Here is a 15,533-nt window from a genome sequence, read left to right as displayed (position 1 = left end):
TCTTTTTGTATAAACATATATAGCGTCATACAAAAAAATGGAAAATATCATTGGAATCCACAGCAACCCCCCCCAAAAAAACCCAATAAACAAATAAGCCCCGCCTACTCCTTAGAGCGCCCTCAACGATGATTCCTAAACCGCGCGCGCCGCGTGCCTTTAGCTTCACTGGTTCCCAGGAACCAAAAGGTAAAACTGCGAAATTTATTGCAGGTAAGAAAAGGCCTAAGCGGGATACCAGATTGCGGAAAGCCCAGGGAGGTAAGGAGTAAGGTGCGTTATTGTGGAATTGTCGTTGCAGAATTATCTCAGTTTTTTACATTGATTTGTGGTAAAGCGAGTCACCTTTTTATGCACAGTATTGCTATGAAGTTGTTTTATTTGTCAAGGCTTCTGGTGCTGTATTTGCCGGGGATAACGCGTGCATTTTTGACATGATGTAGTTGCGATGCGAACATGGGACTCGGGAGAAGAACGTCGTGCACGCGCACGCCACGCCAAGGCTTTTTTTTTGCCTCATCATGCCAACCTCGTCCCCATGCCATGGTTTATTTTATTTTCAACCACGTATCCATTAAACTCTGGGATGGGAACTTGCATCTTGTATTCAGATTTGATGATTGATACTGCAATTATCAAGAAATAGAATTATATTGTGTTATACTAGGACGTGCATGGTCCGAGATAGTCGCACTACCTGTTGGGCGCTAGCTAGAACTCCTTTTTTGACATTTCATTTGGGATATACAGTGTTCTCCAACTTTGAAAATTAAAGGTTGGCGCTGGGGTCGGCGGGGACTCCTGCGAGCACGAAGCGCGAAGCCCTTACGGCCGCTTAAGGGCCCCGGAAAAATTTTGGATTCTAGATGCTCTGTGGTGCAATCTGAGGCGATTCTCCAGGCCAGTTCCCCCGATTTTTTTAGCATTCAAAAATTTCCTTTTCAACCTAAAGCAGACTTCTCTCAGATCAAATGACACCTTTTTGTAATTTTGAAAAACAAAATGGGATACAAATTACGTTTTTTTTAACGCGATTTTATGGGTGGTGCCGGTGCCGTGCGATCGTCATCTTTATTTTCATGTTGCGTTTTGTCGTTGTCATCGTCATTTTCCCCCCAAATTTCCCTCTATTTATGACCTACCTGTATGTTCTTAAATGTCGCCAACTAGTTTGGTAAATCAAATAAATTAAAAGTGGATTTTGTTCTCTTAGGGAACCGGGTCCATCATACACGATCGCCATTTATAACTTTTGACAATCGGCATGATCGGAACACCATGTGCACGCGTGTTTTGGCCTCGAGCTCGTTTGCCTCGTACAAAAACATCAATGCGTATTATATTGTGTACCGCGCGTGCAAGCACTGAGAAAAAGAAAGTCGGTTGGCTGCACGTAAGATCTGCCGTACGTACACCTGCTGGTGTGTGTGTGTACTAATACAGATATATATTTTTGCGGCGGGGTTGTGGCTACTTGAAGTATCGGCACACTCCGGAACTGGGGATTCAGTTGTCAGTGTGTGTACATCGCGCGTACTAGTACGTACAGTGCATGGGGAATCGCTGGTGTTTGCACGGCCGGCCGTGCGTGTGATTGATTCAGCGAGATTTTAAGACAACCCCGATCGGGCTGGGATGACATCGAAATACATTGTTAATGTGTGGAAAAACAACTGAAATCAATTAATATAAGTTGTAAATGTACACTGTAGACGTAGATTCAAAAAAATTAAACCTGGCGGCAGGATTTTAAAGCTTGGCGGGGACTTCTTAAACATGGCGGGCGCCGCAGAAAGCACGGCGGGGCGCCAGGTTTGTTCTACATGTTGGAGAACACTGGATATAGGCCTATATGGATGTTGGTCTGTCGTACTAGCTAGTACGACAGACCAACATCCCAAATGTCAAAAAAGGAGTTCTACTACTAGCGCCCCAGTAAGTGGGACTAGGTCCGAGTAACTACGAATCGCCTTTTTTTTTTTTACATTTTGGACATGTTAAAAAATGGTGATTCGTACTCGTAGTCGTAGAGTTCCTCGGACTAATTCATTGTGTACTTCTACTTGGTGTTTTTATTAGTGTCCTGCCTTTTAAAAAAGGAAGTGGGAGGCCCTTTTTTTCCCTCTAAAATGGCCGCCCGTCCGAGCTATTTTTCAAGCTGACCACCAGATTTTAATCTTTTTTTAAGGGGCCACCATTGGACTCGGGAGATGACGTACAGCTTTATAAATAAGGCCCTATAGTGTATGGGCTAGATGCAACAGACACAGAGGCCAAAATGATGTTACTGTTTTAAATTTCTCATTTTATTTCTCTGTTATGTTAAAAAAAATCAACCCTGTTAGGTTTTTTTAGACATTTGAAGTGCTTTTTTTCATTTGTAAATTTTGTTAACCCCACAGAGAGCTACTTGTCAAGATGTCACGCTATTCTGCCACCAACTGCAAGGTGTACGTGGGCAACCTCAGCGACTATGGATCGGTGAAAGAGCTGGAAACGGCCTTCGGTGTCTTCGGCCCTCTGAAGCACGTATGGGTGGCCAAACAGCCCCCAGGCTTCGCTTTTGTGGAGTTTGAGGACCAACGAGATGCGTCTGATTCGGTTAGGGAGCTGAACGACACGTGAGTATAAATCCAAATAATGAAAGGTTTGCGGAAACACCATGTGCGAATAATTTCTCAACTAAGAGAATGGTTCTGAAAAGAACCAGAGGTATAAACTCGACGTTCCGGTCAGTATGCTCTGACCGTCTTCAGGAGAAACGGTCAGAGCATACTGACCGAAACGTCGAGTTTATACCTCTGGTTCTTTTCAGAACCATTCTCTTAGTTGAGAAATTATTCCCACATGGTGATTCCGCAAACCTTTCATTATTTAGTATCTCCACCATGCAAAGCCTCAAATCTCACTTAGTATAAATCCAGTAGACCTGCGCCTGGCTTCATTTAGTCTTGGTTCCAGACGTCCTTAACCCTAACCCCCTAGGCCCTTGTTGCTTACAACCATCCTCAATCCTCCCAAATTTTCCAAAATTTTGCAAATCCGCCTAAATTTTTCAAAATCATCAGACAGTCCTGCCTCAAAATGCATTCATCCTCAATCCTCCAAAATCCTCTTGTGCTTCAATCACCATTCATCCTCAATCCTCCAGAATCCTCATTTGATTCAATCACCATTCATCCTCAATCCTCTAGAATCCTCCAAAACCGCCAGGAGGATTTTGGAGGAGTGAGGTGGGTTAGGGTTAATCCTAACCCTGCCAGATGCAGCACAGTTCATCAGATGGAAAAGTCTGGTGGACTTTGATGCATTCAGCTATCAACACCAGTATGCTTAAACACCAGTGCATCAACAACCAGTTCTGAAACAATGAGAGCTTATCCCATTGAACATTGCCACAGTTGTATCCTGCTGCGTTGGGTGACCACAGACTCGAAGGCTGTGTGGCATTGAGACTTTTGGCCTGATTGGATCTTGCTGCACTTGGCAGGCCTGTCACTTAGACAGGTGTTTTACATTGCTGCGTTTGGCAGGGTTTCTAGCCAAAATACCCTGGAGGGTTAGGGTTAATGGTGTGGTGTTTCAGGGCGCATTTTTTGGACAGCGCAGCGATTCACCGAAGTGGGCGCCCTTTACAGCCCGCAGAGGTCATCTTCGGAATCTCGTATTTCTGCCTGGGATATTCTGAACAGAATTGTGTGTGCATTTGCATAATTTGCATGCGTGCAAGAAGTAGCATTTATAATCACAATGTATATCTGGTCGTGTTTCTGCACGTACTGCTGCAAAGGCAATACCATCTCCTGAATTACCCTTTTTTTCACAGTGTCTTTGAATAGATTTGAGTTGACTTCTGATGACAAGCACCTCAGTATCAACTCTCTTTCTTGAATTGTTTTCCTGTACAGTATAATCTGTGGTCGCCGCGTGGAGGTGGAAATGGCCACCGGTGAGAAACGGCGCCGAAGTGGTGGTGACCGTCGCGGTGGCGGTGGTTACAGCGGTGGTGGTGGTGGCTACGGTGGTGGTGGTGGTGGTTACGGTGGTGGCCGCTACCAACAGCGTCGCTCCTTCAATGATGACAAATGTTACGAGTGCGGCAAACCGGGCCACTTTGCCCGAGAATGCCCCTACAACTCGCATAGGAGACGTTCCCGGTCCAGGTAATATCTTTGCGTGTGCTGTTTCAAATGAAGATATTAAATGAGCCATACCCGGAGACTCATTACGTTATAGGGTCACTATTAACCCTTGCTCTTGTGGTTGTAACTTAGCACATGACAATTGGACATGAAAATGCACTCTAGTGGAGGTCTATGGACTGTGTGCACAAGATGCAGATGGTGATTTTCAACCGCTTTTAGACAGGCCATACTGCGCGTGCAGAGCACAAAGTGCAACAATTTTCTGAATCTGCACAAAGCTATGGCGGCTTGGCGTGCATGCCATTGTGGCAGGTGTCATCAGTAATGTGTTTGAAGGCCCCTTGCATTGGTCTCGCCCAACTCTCCCTTTGCAACCATTGAGGGAGTTCTTGTGCACAGAGCCCTTGCTCACCTGCAGACCTCCAACTGGAGTGCATTTTCCCTAATAAAACGCTGCCAGATGCAACACAGTGCATCAGATGGAAAAGACTTGGTGCACTTTGATGCGTTCAGCTGCCAACACCGGTGCATGAATGGCCAGGTCTGAAACAATGAGAGCTAGGTCCCATGGAACAAAGCCTTAGTTGTATCCTGCTGCTTGCAGTGACCTGAGGCAGTGTGGCTTTGAGACTTGACCCCTGATGGGATCATGCTACATTTGGCAGGCTTGCCACTTGGTCAAGTGTTGCATGTTGCTCTGTTTGGCAGGGTTCTAGCAAACATACCCGGGAGGGTTAGGGTTAAAGAAGGTTTATCTGCTGATCAGCGGAATCTCGATACAGACTAGGTAACATTGCTCTGTTGCCAAGGAATTCTGAACGTATCATATTGGTCCAAGTCTGGATTCAGATTCGATTCACCTCAATGCAGCCAGTTCTGATTCCTGGCAAGCTTCGTCAAGCCACTGTGGTGGTAGAGGGCACTATTCAAAAGATGAATCAAATCCATCCTTGGGAACTTTGGCAGAGCTATATTGGAAGGTTCGAGCATACCTCATGCACTCGTCAGCTTGCATACAGAGCGTGTGAGGTATGCTCACAATTTACGTGGGTAGCGCTGCCAATATTGTCAAAATTGCTGTTGTTGAGACCCAAAACATAATGACGCCATGCTTTCTTTACACATGCGCTGTCCTATGGGAGCCAGGCGGCAATATTGCCAAAACTGGATGTGATTCATCTTGTTATTAGTAGACCCAAGACATAATGACGCCAGGCTTTGTTTTAATACACATGCGCTTTCCTATGGGAGCCAGGTGGGGAGGGTTGGCTGGCGTCCCAACCCGGGGACAAAGTGAGATCAGTGTTCTCCAACCTGTAAATATAACCTGGTGCCCCGCCAAGCTGTCTGAGGCACCTGCCAAGCTTCAAAAGTTGCCGCCAAGCTAAATAAGTTGTCCACCATGCTTAAAAAAAGGAAAAAATAATAAAAAAAGACAAACAAGTGGGATTACCCTCACCCTCCAGGGTATATTTGGCCAGAAACTCTGCCAAAAGCAGTAACATGCAACACTTGTCAAACTGACAAGCCTGCCCATTGTAGCAATCAATTAGGTCAAAAGTCTCAAGGCCAAACTGCATGGGCGTCCCTGGTCACTGATGTATTAAAAAGATGATGCTGTACTTAACAGTTACTGTGTTAGAAATGGCCTAAGAGCTGTTATCCGTACATAAATTGCATGTTCATCTGCAAATAGCGCCCCCTAGCATAAAGAAATGTATGACTGCAAATAGTGCCCCTAACATAATTATAGCGCCCCCCTCCGCTTTTTGACGGCGCACCGACCTTTGACTTTCAAAGTTGGAGAACACTGCGAGATGTCATTATGTCTAAGGTCTGTTACCTCTACTGCCATGGCTGCTTTACCGTGCGTGTCAGAAACCATCTGCATTAAGCCCGGTTCATACTTCACGCGAAAGCGAAAGCGAAGCGAAATTCGTGACGTCAACAATACATTCGAAGCGCGTCCACCATTGTTGACGACATGAATTTCGCTTTGCACATGATTTCGCGTGAAGTATGAACCGGGCTTTAGTGGAATAAAAACAAAACCAGTCTGGGACCAAGACTTTGATCATTGGACCTGGTTCACCGGCAGATATTGGACGGCAGTGATGGTAGGCAATTTGATTTTGGCAAATATTGAAGTTAATTGTAGAAGAGCAAGGGTTAAAAAGTTGACCGGGGTAGGGTTTGAAGCTGTGACCTTTGGAACAGGGTACTGGTTCTCTGCCAACTGGGCGTCTTAGCCATATGTTGGGGGTCTCTCAAATGGTCAAATTTGTGGTAAAAAAATCAATGCATCATTCTTACTTCTTCTAATTCCGTGCACACAATGAGTAATTCCCCAGGAAATGCACAGCTAAATTTAAGATTGCATTGTCGAAATGTGTGTGTTTTTTTTGAAGAAAACATCCGGAATTAAACAGCTTTTGTTTATACTTGTTGATTGCAGGATCTCTAGACTCCTAGGCCCTACTCATGTTACTCGGGCGTTTTGGTCTCTGCGAGCTAACTCATTGCGGCCGAATTACGTGTGTCCACAAGTCCCGAATCGTATCCGAAAGCCATGAAGCACAAGTCCTTCCGACCTAGTCCGAACCGCTAGTCGTTTCGTTAGCCAGCAAAGGCTATCCGGTATCTGCGAGCGAAACGCCCTTCTCGACCGGCGTCCAATGCTTCAGCTGCTGCACTTCGTTTTACCTGCGAGCGTTTGCTACCACTGCAAAATACTCCAAACCTTGAGTTTCAGCCAGCGTAATGCCCTCCTAGCCAAAACCTCTACATTTTGGTCTGCCAACTGGCTTCATGCGCTCCATACCCTTCCACATCAAGCTAAGATGCATGATACTACAACTACACTTCCGACAAAGGCTTCAGAATACCTGCAGTGCGTTTGCTACTGCTGCAAAATGCGTGAAATCTTAAGTTACGACCTAGGTGCCCTGCTACATGGGACCCAAACTCCTACATGGTCAAAGCAATGCAACAGCCCTTCAAAACACTTCAACTACAACTCCAACAACATCTTCATTATCCTGCTAGTATTACTACCTCTACACAACACTTGAAAGCACAAGTTACAACCTACATTACGCCCTTCTACTCCAAACGTCTAGATAGGTGCCGGCTAATAGACTTCATGCATTTCAAACCAACCCTCGTCAAGCTCAGAAAAACGGCAACTACACTTCCAACAATACCTTCATTGCCTACCTGCAAACACCTGCCGCTTCTGCGAATTAGGAATTCTCCCCTCCTCCGCATGTGTCCCAGTCTAAACTCCTAGATGTTTGTAAGCCAGTAGGCACGCCAAGCCATCGGCAAACTCAACTACACTTCCGCACAATACCTTCAATTTAACCTGCAAGCATTTGTTTATTCTGCAAAACGTTAACCTCCATTTCAGCGTCCCTTGTATGATTCGTAGTCCAAACCTCTAGATATCTGTAAGGCTACAGACGTTTGAACGTGTCTCCATCCACCCCCACTTCCGACGGTAGCTCCATTTCACCTGCAAAAAGCGATGGCTGCTGTGAAACCACAATTTACAGCCACCATTTTAGCTTCCTACAAGTCCCAGTCAGACCATCTACATGTACATGTAGATATTTTGTGGGCCAGCAGGCATTTGAAACCTATCTACATTCTACATGTTCATCAATCTAAGATATCTCTAGACTTCAACTACACTTCCGACAATCCAGTTTTTTTTCAGCCAGGACATGTTGCATGTACAATTCTACGAAGTACATGTCTGCACAACCCATTTCTCCCTACTCCATGAACATGCACGTTGCTTCCCCCCACCCAAAAAAAAAGTCGACTCCTCTTGTGATTGTTGCTTCCAGCGAATATCACGTCGAAAATTGCACTCTTCTTGGTCTGATGTACATGAACATGCAGGGATAATGTGATATCCGTGACATGTAGGTCACAATAAACTACTCTCTCACTAGGTAATTTTTTTTTCTAGGAACGTGACCAAACCCTCCAAAATCCACAACTATGCTAGCCTTGAATGCAAGGCTATGTAGGTAGTTTATCAGCAAGTGTGCATTCAGCTCCACATGGTGAAACCCCGATCTGATCATTCACAAAAAGCACACAATGCTATCGTGCATGTAGACGGTACTGTATGCACTGTACTGTCTACCCACATGCACTGCCACTATGTGAGAGTCCAGCTCCGAAGAAGCACAGCCTTGATGCAACTGTAATTTCCGGGTTTTGCAGTTATAATGAGCCGCTTACGATCAAACGGGATCTGATTGGCCCTTGATTGGAGAAGCCACTTTGTTTAAAAACATGGCTTGAACAGCATCCCGCTCACACTAGCGTTGGATCACCAAATCAATAATCATTGATCTGTGACGGGATTGGCCGTTGAGGAACTTAAAACTTAACAAACTTGAAACAAAAACCTTAAAACTCGGAAGCTACAGTTACATCAAGGCTGTGATCCGATGTGACTTGCACATGTACATTTACATGTACACTCAAGTGTACGTCACGGTGTGCTGTGACTGTCACATGGGGGCAGGCATGTACAGTACAGTGTATACGTACAGTATACATTGTGGGCATCGTCCAAACGATCGGATTAGGGTCTCGCCGTGTGTGTGCTGTGTGTGGACGTAGAGCCTGAAAAACTATGGCCAGCTCCTCGGCCGTTGGTCAGCTATGGCATGCTGATACAGCACATACACAGCCTTGCATTCAATATCAAGGCTACAACTGTGCAGGAGCCGTGTGCTAGGCACATTTCTTGTAAACATTTGAGAAGCATCGAGTCCCATAAAAAGCAGTAGTGTACTCTTAATTCTGAAACCACAGGTGAATTTTGAGGGATCTGGGTACCTGTAGGTTTAGGTTTAGGAAGGTAAGGCCAAAAAAAAAATAAGTCGGTCTCTGGTCAGCGCGCGTGTCGATTTTAATCATGCGCGGCGATCTTTTTTTTTCTCCAAAAATGTTCCGCGGTAGCTCCAACAGCGCCCTCTATTTCCGCACCTCAATTTTTTTTTACCAAAGAGCACCAAGGAATGGGAAATTGCACCAAGGCAAATGATCGAAAGCACCAAGGCAAATTATGGAGGACACCAATGTACATGAGGACACCAAAAAAGCAAAATAGTACCCACCTTGTCTGTACAATCCGAGCTTGAAGAAAAACAAACAAAAAACAAACAAACAAAAAAAAAGCCGCGTGGCCGCGTCAATTCCGGAACTTTGGTCTGACCAGAGACCGAATATTTTTTTTTTTGGCCTAACATTCCCAAAGGACATCAGTTTACATTGGTACTTTTGTTAATAATTTTGTTTTAAGCACTTGTTCTCTATAATCAATTATACTCAGTTGGCCCAGTTAGTTGTGTAAAGGCAGCAAAAATTTTGCACTAGAGTGTGTCTTATAACAGAAACTTTCCTTGTTTCTTTTTAACAGAATGCCAGTTGGAATCAGAAATGTAGTGTTTTTGTTTGGAAATGAGTACAAGTACTGTGAAATAATTTTATGTTAAACATTTTTATTTCCACGTAGGTCCAGGTCAAATGATCGCTATAACTCCCACAAACGCCATTCGCGCAGTCGTAGCCGCAGCCGTAGCCGCAGGTAAGAAACCCAAAGGTTCGGCTGTTGCACAGTGTTGCAAAGAACATATCAAGTATCAAGTTTGAAAGTAGAATTTGCATTATCAAGGAAAATGAACTGACTTTGCCCCTGTGGCACCACGTACACCACAGGTTTGTTTAATCAAATGTGTGTGTTTTGTGATGTCATTAAGGGGAGTAGTGTACATATATGTAACATTAAACAGGCATGAACTGGAGGTACTTCGAGGTTTATGAGGTCCTACTGGGTTAATTGAGGGACATTGTACCTTGTGGTTTAATGAGGTACCTTGTGGTTTAACCCTTACTCTCTGAGGGTAGTTTACTGCATGTCAGTTGGTTATGCCAATGCCCTCCAGCTGCAGTTTATTGGAGGATACTTAAATGTAGCAGTGAAGGCTCCAATTGGCAGGAGTTGGAGGCCCTGGAGGGTGCCTGATACTGACCAGCTGGGGGCACTTGATTGTTATCAGAGGACTCTCATTGTTCTCTGTGGCATGTATTGGAGTGCCTGTCCAGTTACCCTTGAAATGACATGGCAGATATTGGAGGGCCATGCAAAAAACATAGGAGATTTTCTTGAGGCACATATTGGCATGCGTTGGAGGGTCTAGTAGGGTAAGGGTTAATGAGGTACCTTGTGGTTTAATGAGGTACCTCAGAGGTTCAACCTGGAGTGACAGCTTAATTTTCCATTCTTGCCATAAAGTGTACTGTTGGCTGATTTGTTGACCATGGTACCCAGCAGATTGGCAATTGGGCTGATTGAATTGGGTCTTGCATTGTCGTGGTAAATTGTCCTGCCCAAGAGCACAAGTTCTATCAGTGCCCCGGAGCATGCTAACCCACATGCAAAAGGCAGCAAAGAGCAGACACCTGACGTGACACCAAAAAGTATTCGTCAACAAAAACAATAACCAGCATAGATATCTTGTGATAGTCACATACATATCAGGCATGCAACTTTTCCTCGGATTCGCTGATTTTCTCATTTTTTACTTCTCATGAATGCCATTAAAAATCGAAAAACACTGTGCAAAGTCTTGTGTGGTTAGGAGTTTCCTCGTTTTTCTAAATTGCCAGTTGCATGCCTGACATATGTACATGTATAGTATTGTCAGGCAATTTGTTTTGTCGGGCCTTATAAGTTTGTAAAGCAGTGTTCTGTGCTTAGCAGCTCAATATAAGTGGACCCAATACCCAATAAGCCAGTTCGTAACATCAACTGGGCATGTGCCCAATATAGGTGACAGGTCATTCGGGATAAACTAACGCTTATCGAAAACGTATGAACGCGCAGGGAGACGGTCGCATGACGCTTGCGCCTTAGTTATGAGTAGAATGGGTGTTTGCGTAACATCGCGTCAATGCTTTTATCCGATTGACCTTGACAACTACATCGAGATGCAGAACTGGCTTATTCAATATCACATATGTATCGGTGCGCGCCTGATTAGTATTCGGATAAGATATTCTGTAGGCGGTAAGTTAACATCGAGCTGGTTACATGTTTTGTTATTTTGGTACATGTATTTCCAATTTCAAGTGAACTGTGAATAATTATTTATCGAAAGCTTTCTTTTTTTCTTTTGATCCAACCACAGCCCCTACCGCAACTAATCTGCTGGTATGCGAGACTGCATCAACGTGAGCCATTTGGAATGTTGAAATAGAGTGAGCCAGTGTGAGGTATAAACGTCCAGACAGGACGTTCATCCATTTTACTGTTTTTTAAATGTGTGGTAATTTTGTCTGTGTTTCAGAAGACCTCAATGTTTTGTGGTGTTAATAATTCCATCAGTGTAGAAGTGATAAACACTAAAATATATGAGCTGCGTGATGTTAAGTATAGTAAACGTGGTAAAGAGCTCGGTCCAATTCCACCGAGCCACCTAGCTGCCTAGAAGAAAATGCTGCTCAAGTTGGCAAATTGATTTGCGCAGCCAAAATCGACAGTGAACCATTGCAACTTATCTGGCTGGCAAATTCAACAAAGCCATCCCAGCAGTGACAAAATCAATCATGTGACTGTTTTGAACAGTTAAGAGCCTTCTTCTGCCTGCATACAGCAAGATAAACTGGCTGTGACTGATAATATAACTTGATACAGCTTTGCATCATTAATATATGTAGCAGCTGATTGATAAGCCAGCTGTACAGGGTGAGTAAAAAAACCCGAAACCCAAATGTTGGGACCATTGTTTTAGGGGAGTTCTGCAAGTAGCACTTTCAAAATCTAGGATATGAAAGCCCAATTCATAGATTTCTTTTAGTATAAAAATCATTCAAATCACTAATGTACTTTTCAAGTTACGGAGTTTTAAACACAACCACCGTTTTAAAGTTCTGTCCACGGATCACAGAAAAGGTGTGTGTTCTTTCAGCAAAACGAAAACGATTCACACACATCCTTATGTGGTTTGTTTTCGTTTTGCTGAAAGAACACTGAAATTTTTTGCGATCCATGGACAGAACCTTAAAATGGTGGTTGTGTTTAAAATTCCGTAACTTGAAAAGTACATGTACATGAGTGATTTGAATGATTTTTGCACTGAAAGAAAGCTGGTGAATTGGGCTTTCATATCCTAGATTTTGAAAGTGTACATGCAGAACATTAATAATACAGTAGTCCCGACATTTGGGTTTGGTTTTTTTTTTACTCGCCCAGCATATTACCAGTTACTTGCTTTTATCTGTTGATGAAATGTGACAAGTCCACTAGTGCTTACCAGAAACGTGATCCGGCTGCTTGTTGGTTACCAGCCTGTGTACAAAGGCATGGCAGAAGAGGACCGATTTGTTTTTTTTTACTGTGACAGCTAGAGGGTTAAGTAGCAGCATTATGGCCGGTGATCTGCTCTTGTTGGTCGAAGAGATTCTCTGCTCAGAAAAGTTCTGCTCTTCGGCAAATTTCTGCGCCAAGTGGCTCCGTGAAATCGGCCCATGAAGAAAGGGTTTCAGTCAAATGAAACCTTTATTCAGAAGCACACATCCATTTGCAGGAATGGTGTATAAAACACAGCGGCAACCATGTATTCTATCTCATCATTGCTGAAACATTTTAAAGTTATTGTGTATGGAATCAATTTACTGATATGCTGTACATTGTATAAAAAAAATATAAGTGAAAGAAATGCCCATCGGAACATCGGCCATTTACAAGCTAAAATCATGTTACACCCTAGTAGTCGTACAACACCCTGAAAAAAATTTCAGTCTTGTTCTTTTGTAGAAATATAATTAAACATCAGTCCTGGTAAACTTTTGTATGTCATTGTTGTTCGTATAAACCCCACCATTGGATGTAATGTACATTACTCTTGTTGTGTCGCTTTTTATTTGCATTCGATTAAGCTTGATTTGTATAATTTTTTTTTTCAAGTAAGCTTGGGCGTTTGATTTTTGGTTACTCCCAAACTTCTGAAAAGCTTGTACACGTACTGATTTATCTTAACATTATGTATGGACATGTTTTTTGATTTTGTTGGAAACCAGACACTGGGAATTGCTAGAGTAGTGAGAACGCAACATGTACATGTAAATAAGCCTCTGTACTGATGACGTCACACTTTGTTTACATGTACACTTTCCTATGGAGCCAGTGGGGGCCCACGGTCCACAAAGCACCATTGGAAAGCACACATGTAAACAAAGTGTGACGTCATCAGTACAGAGGCTTATTGTCTGTGTACATGTGTATTTAGCTGTAAAATCACAAGCTGTCTTGTTTTTGAGGTTGTATATGATTATCCATCATGCTAGATGTTAGAATTGCTCATTATTTCAGGTAGGATAGATGTGTTACTCATCTCACAATTATCGTTTAACTTAAGTGATATGAAGTACCCAGATTTTGTCCCGTTTTCTCAAATAATGTTACATGTTTATGTGTTCGATTTTTTTTTAAAAGAAATAAAACGACTTCGTGTCATGTGGACGTGTTGAGCTTATATTAAGTGGTTTGTTTCTGCAATTTGTGAACAGAATTTTCGGTTGTCCTCTCTGCTCTTTGCACCCCCCCCCCCCAAATAGAATCTTTCATTGACATCTGGAATTTGAAGTTTGGCATTATAACTAGCGCGCATCTGCCCCCCAGATTTTCTACACGAAGCTTTAACACGGTCAAACCTCTCAAAATTGTAGACCGAGTTACTAGGACTCAACGGATCGCTTTTTTAACATTTGGACATGGTCGGGCGATAGTAGAGTCCGAGATTGATGGCCCTATTGCGGTTACAATGTACTATTAATTTTTTTGACCTTTTTTCACTCGTACCCCCAATCAAAATCGTCAGATTTCAACCCCCAAAACGGTTTTCAAAGTACCTTATGCGCCCTTGTAGGCTTCAGCGGGACTTGAAAAATAGAAATGGTGGTGGTTAGGTTTACATCCGTAGAGGCATAGTTACTTTACTATCGCCCGACAATGTCCAAATGTAAAAAAAAAAGGGATCCGTAGAGTCCTAGTTACTCGGACTATCAAAATTGAGGCACTTTGTTCTAACAACCGCTGTACTGTTTAAACGAAACATCGTATTAATTCGGGGTGAACGGAATATGCAAGAGTACCTTTTTCGGATAAACATGATTTTTTTTCTTCAAAGTTTGCATTCCACCATATTTGTCTACGGAGCAGCATGGGAAACCTGCCCAAACGGGCAGCTATCTACTCGTCGTCTGTATCTTGACGTACCACGTAGCAACTAAATATCATCACACTGTGGGGTGACCGGTATTATTTAGTTTTGTAAAGCAGAGTCCCTCTTTTTTCCATGCAAAATTCATTGTGATTTGTCCTTCAACCAGGGATCGTATTTATCTCAAAGGTTTCTTCCAATATGTACCTTTCTTTACAGAAAATCCCTTGAATGGCCTGCTTTAATAGGCGACACTTGACCTGCAGTCCTGCATATCCGAGCTACTCGAATTCAGCTTGGGACTGTTCCACATGAATAATGGGACTACGAATCTACATGTAGGCCTATATATATAAAAGAGACCAATAAATAGCGCGAGATCGAAGGGAAGCTTTTTCCGGCAGCATGTAGTAGAAAGTGGAAATACATGACTGTATAAAATCATGGAGTTCTTAAATGTATACTCATTATATAAGGTTTTTTTTCGTGGGCTGTTTTGTTTTATTCCTCCATTATTTTACACACAGATAAACATCGAGAGTTTTTATTCTCCCCAAATACATTTGATGGAGCAATCTAAATCTCCCCAATTTACCAATCCCTTGTTCATGTTGTTGAATGTGGTATGTCAACCACATGTAACTATGTTCGTGCAGTCCATGCGTGCATGGCTTTTGAATAGGCTCATGGGTGCACGCCGGTAAATCGATCCGCCAAGCTCATGAATAGAAGTTATACCCTCAAAATATTCTATATTAGAGAGTTCTGAGCGCCGTGAAATTGGGGAATTGAAGAGATATGGTAATGAACCTCTGACCCGGACTTGGGGCTTCCAATTCTGAGCATTTTGGATGCTATTGGGTTCGAAAGCGGCGCTATTTTGCCGTGTTGTGGAGGGATCGTTTTTCAAGATGGCTACTTTTCCGCTTTGGGGAAAATAGGGGTCGTCTTCTTTGGGTGAAAATATCTCGAAAAGTCAATGGTCAACCCACCAAAAATTGAAAAGAAAACGAAAGATGACATGTTGATCATCATTTTTCTGTGCAGCTTGAATACCTGTGAGTTTCGAGTGTTTTTAAAAGAATTTTAAAGTATGGGCATTTAGCACTAGTGTCTATGGGAGTTTATTTGCAGGTATCCA

At 43.2% G+C, this 15,533-nt stretch overlaps 1 protein-coding gene across 3 annotated transcripts; it reads left to right on the top strand.

The window, feature by feature from the left end:
• The first annotated feature begins 165 nt into the window (after positions 1-165).
• Positions 166-11,929, top strand: LOC119725062 (serine/arginine-rich splicing factor 7-like). Of its 3 annotated transcripts, XM_038196440.1 has the most exons (5): positions 309-331; positions 2,403-2,621; positions 3,909-4,163; positions 9,685-9,756; positions 11,360-11,929. In XM_038196440.1, the coding sequence occupies exons 2-5, from the start codon at positions 2,419-2,421 to the stop codon at positions 11,373-11,375; spliced, it is 546 nt and encodes a 181-aa protein (XP_038052368.1). In that variant the 5' UTR covers positions 309-331; positions 2,403-2,418; the 3' UTR covers positions 11,376-11,929. The 3 variants fall into 3 exon arrangements, with proteins under 3 accessions (XP_038052361.1, XP_038052355.1, XP_038052368.1); XM_038196433.1 differs by lacking the exons at positions 309-331; positions 9,685-9,756; positions 11,360-11,929 and adding exons at positions 166-261; positions 6,601-8,418; XM_038196427.1 differs by lacking the exons at positions 9,685-9,756; positions 11,360-11,929 and adding an exon at positions 6,601-8,418 and having other exon boundaries at positions 307-331.
• The last annotated feature ends 3,604 nt before the right edge of the window (positions 11,930-15,533 follow it).

This window comes from Patiria miniata, unplaced genomic scaffold (genome assembly GCF_015706575.1).
Source record: "Patiria miniata isolate m_02_andy unplaced genomic scaffold, ASM1570657v1 HiC_scaffold_1, whole genome shotgun sequence".
NCBI classification, from domain to species: Eukaryota; Metazoa; Echinodermata; class Asteroidea; order Valvatida; family Asterinidae; genus Patiria; species Patiria miniata.
Note: the sequence above shows the minus strand (reverse complement) of the source record. Positions and strands in the feature narration are given on the sequence as shown.

Coding starts and splice junctions, on each gene's coding strand:
- LOC119725062 (XM_038196433.1), top strand. CDS start 2,419: ATGTCACGCTATTCTGCCACCAACTGCAAGGTGTACGTGGGCAACCTC. Junction 2,622..3,908: donor GTTAGGGAGCTGAACGACAC/GTGAGTATAAAT, acceptor TTTCCTGTACAG/TATAATCTGTGGTCGCCGCG. Junction 4,164..6,600: donor AGGAGACGTTCCCGGTCCAG/GTAATATCTTTG, acceptor TGTTGATTGCAG/GATCTCTAGACTCCTAGGCC.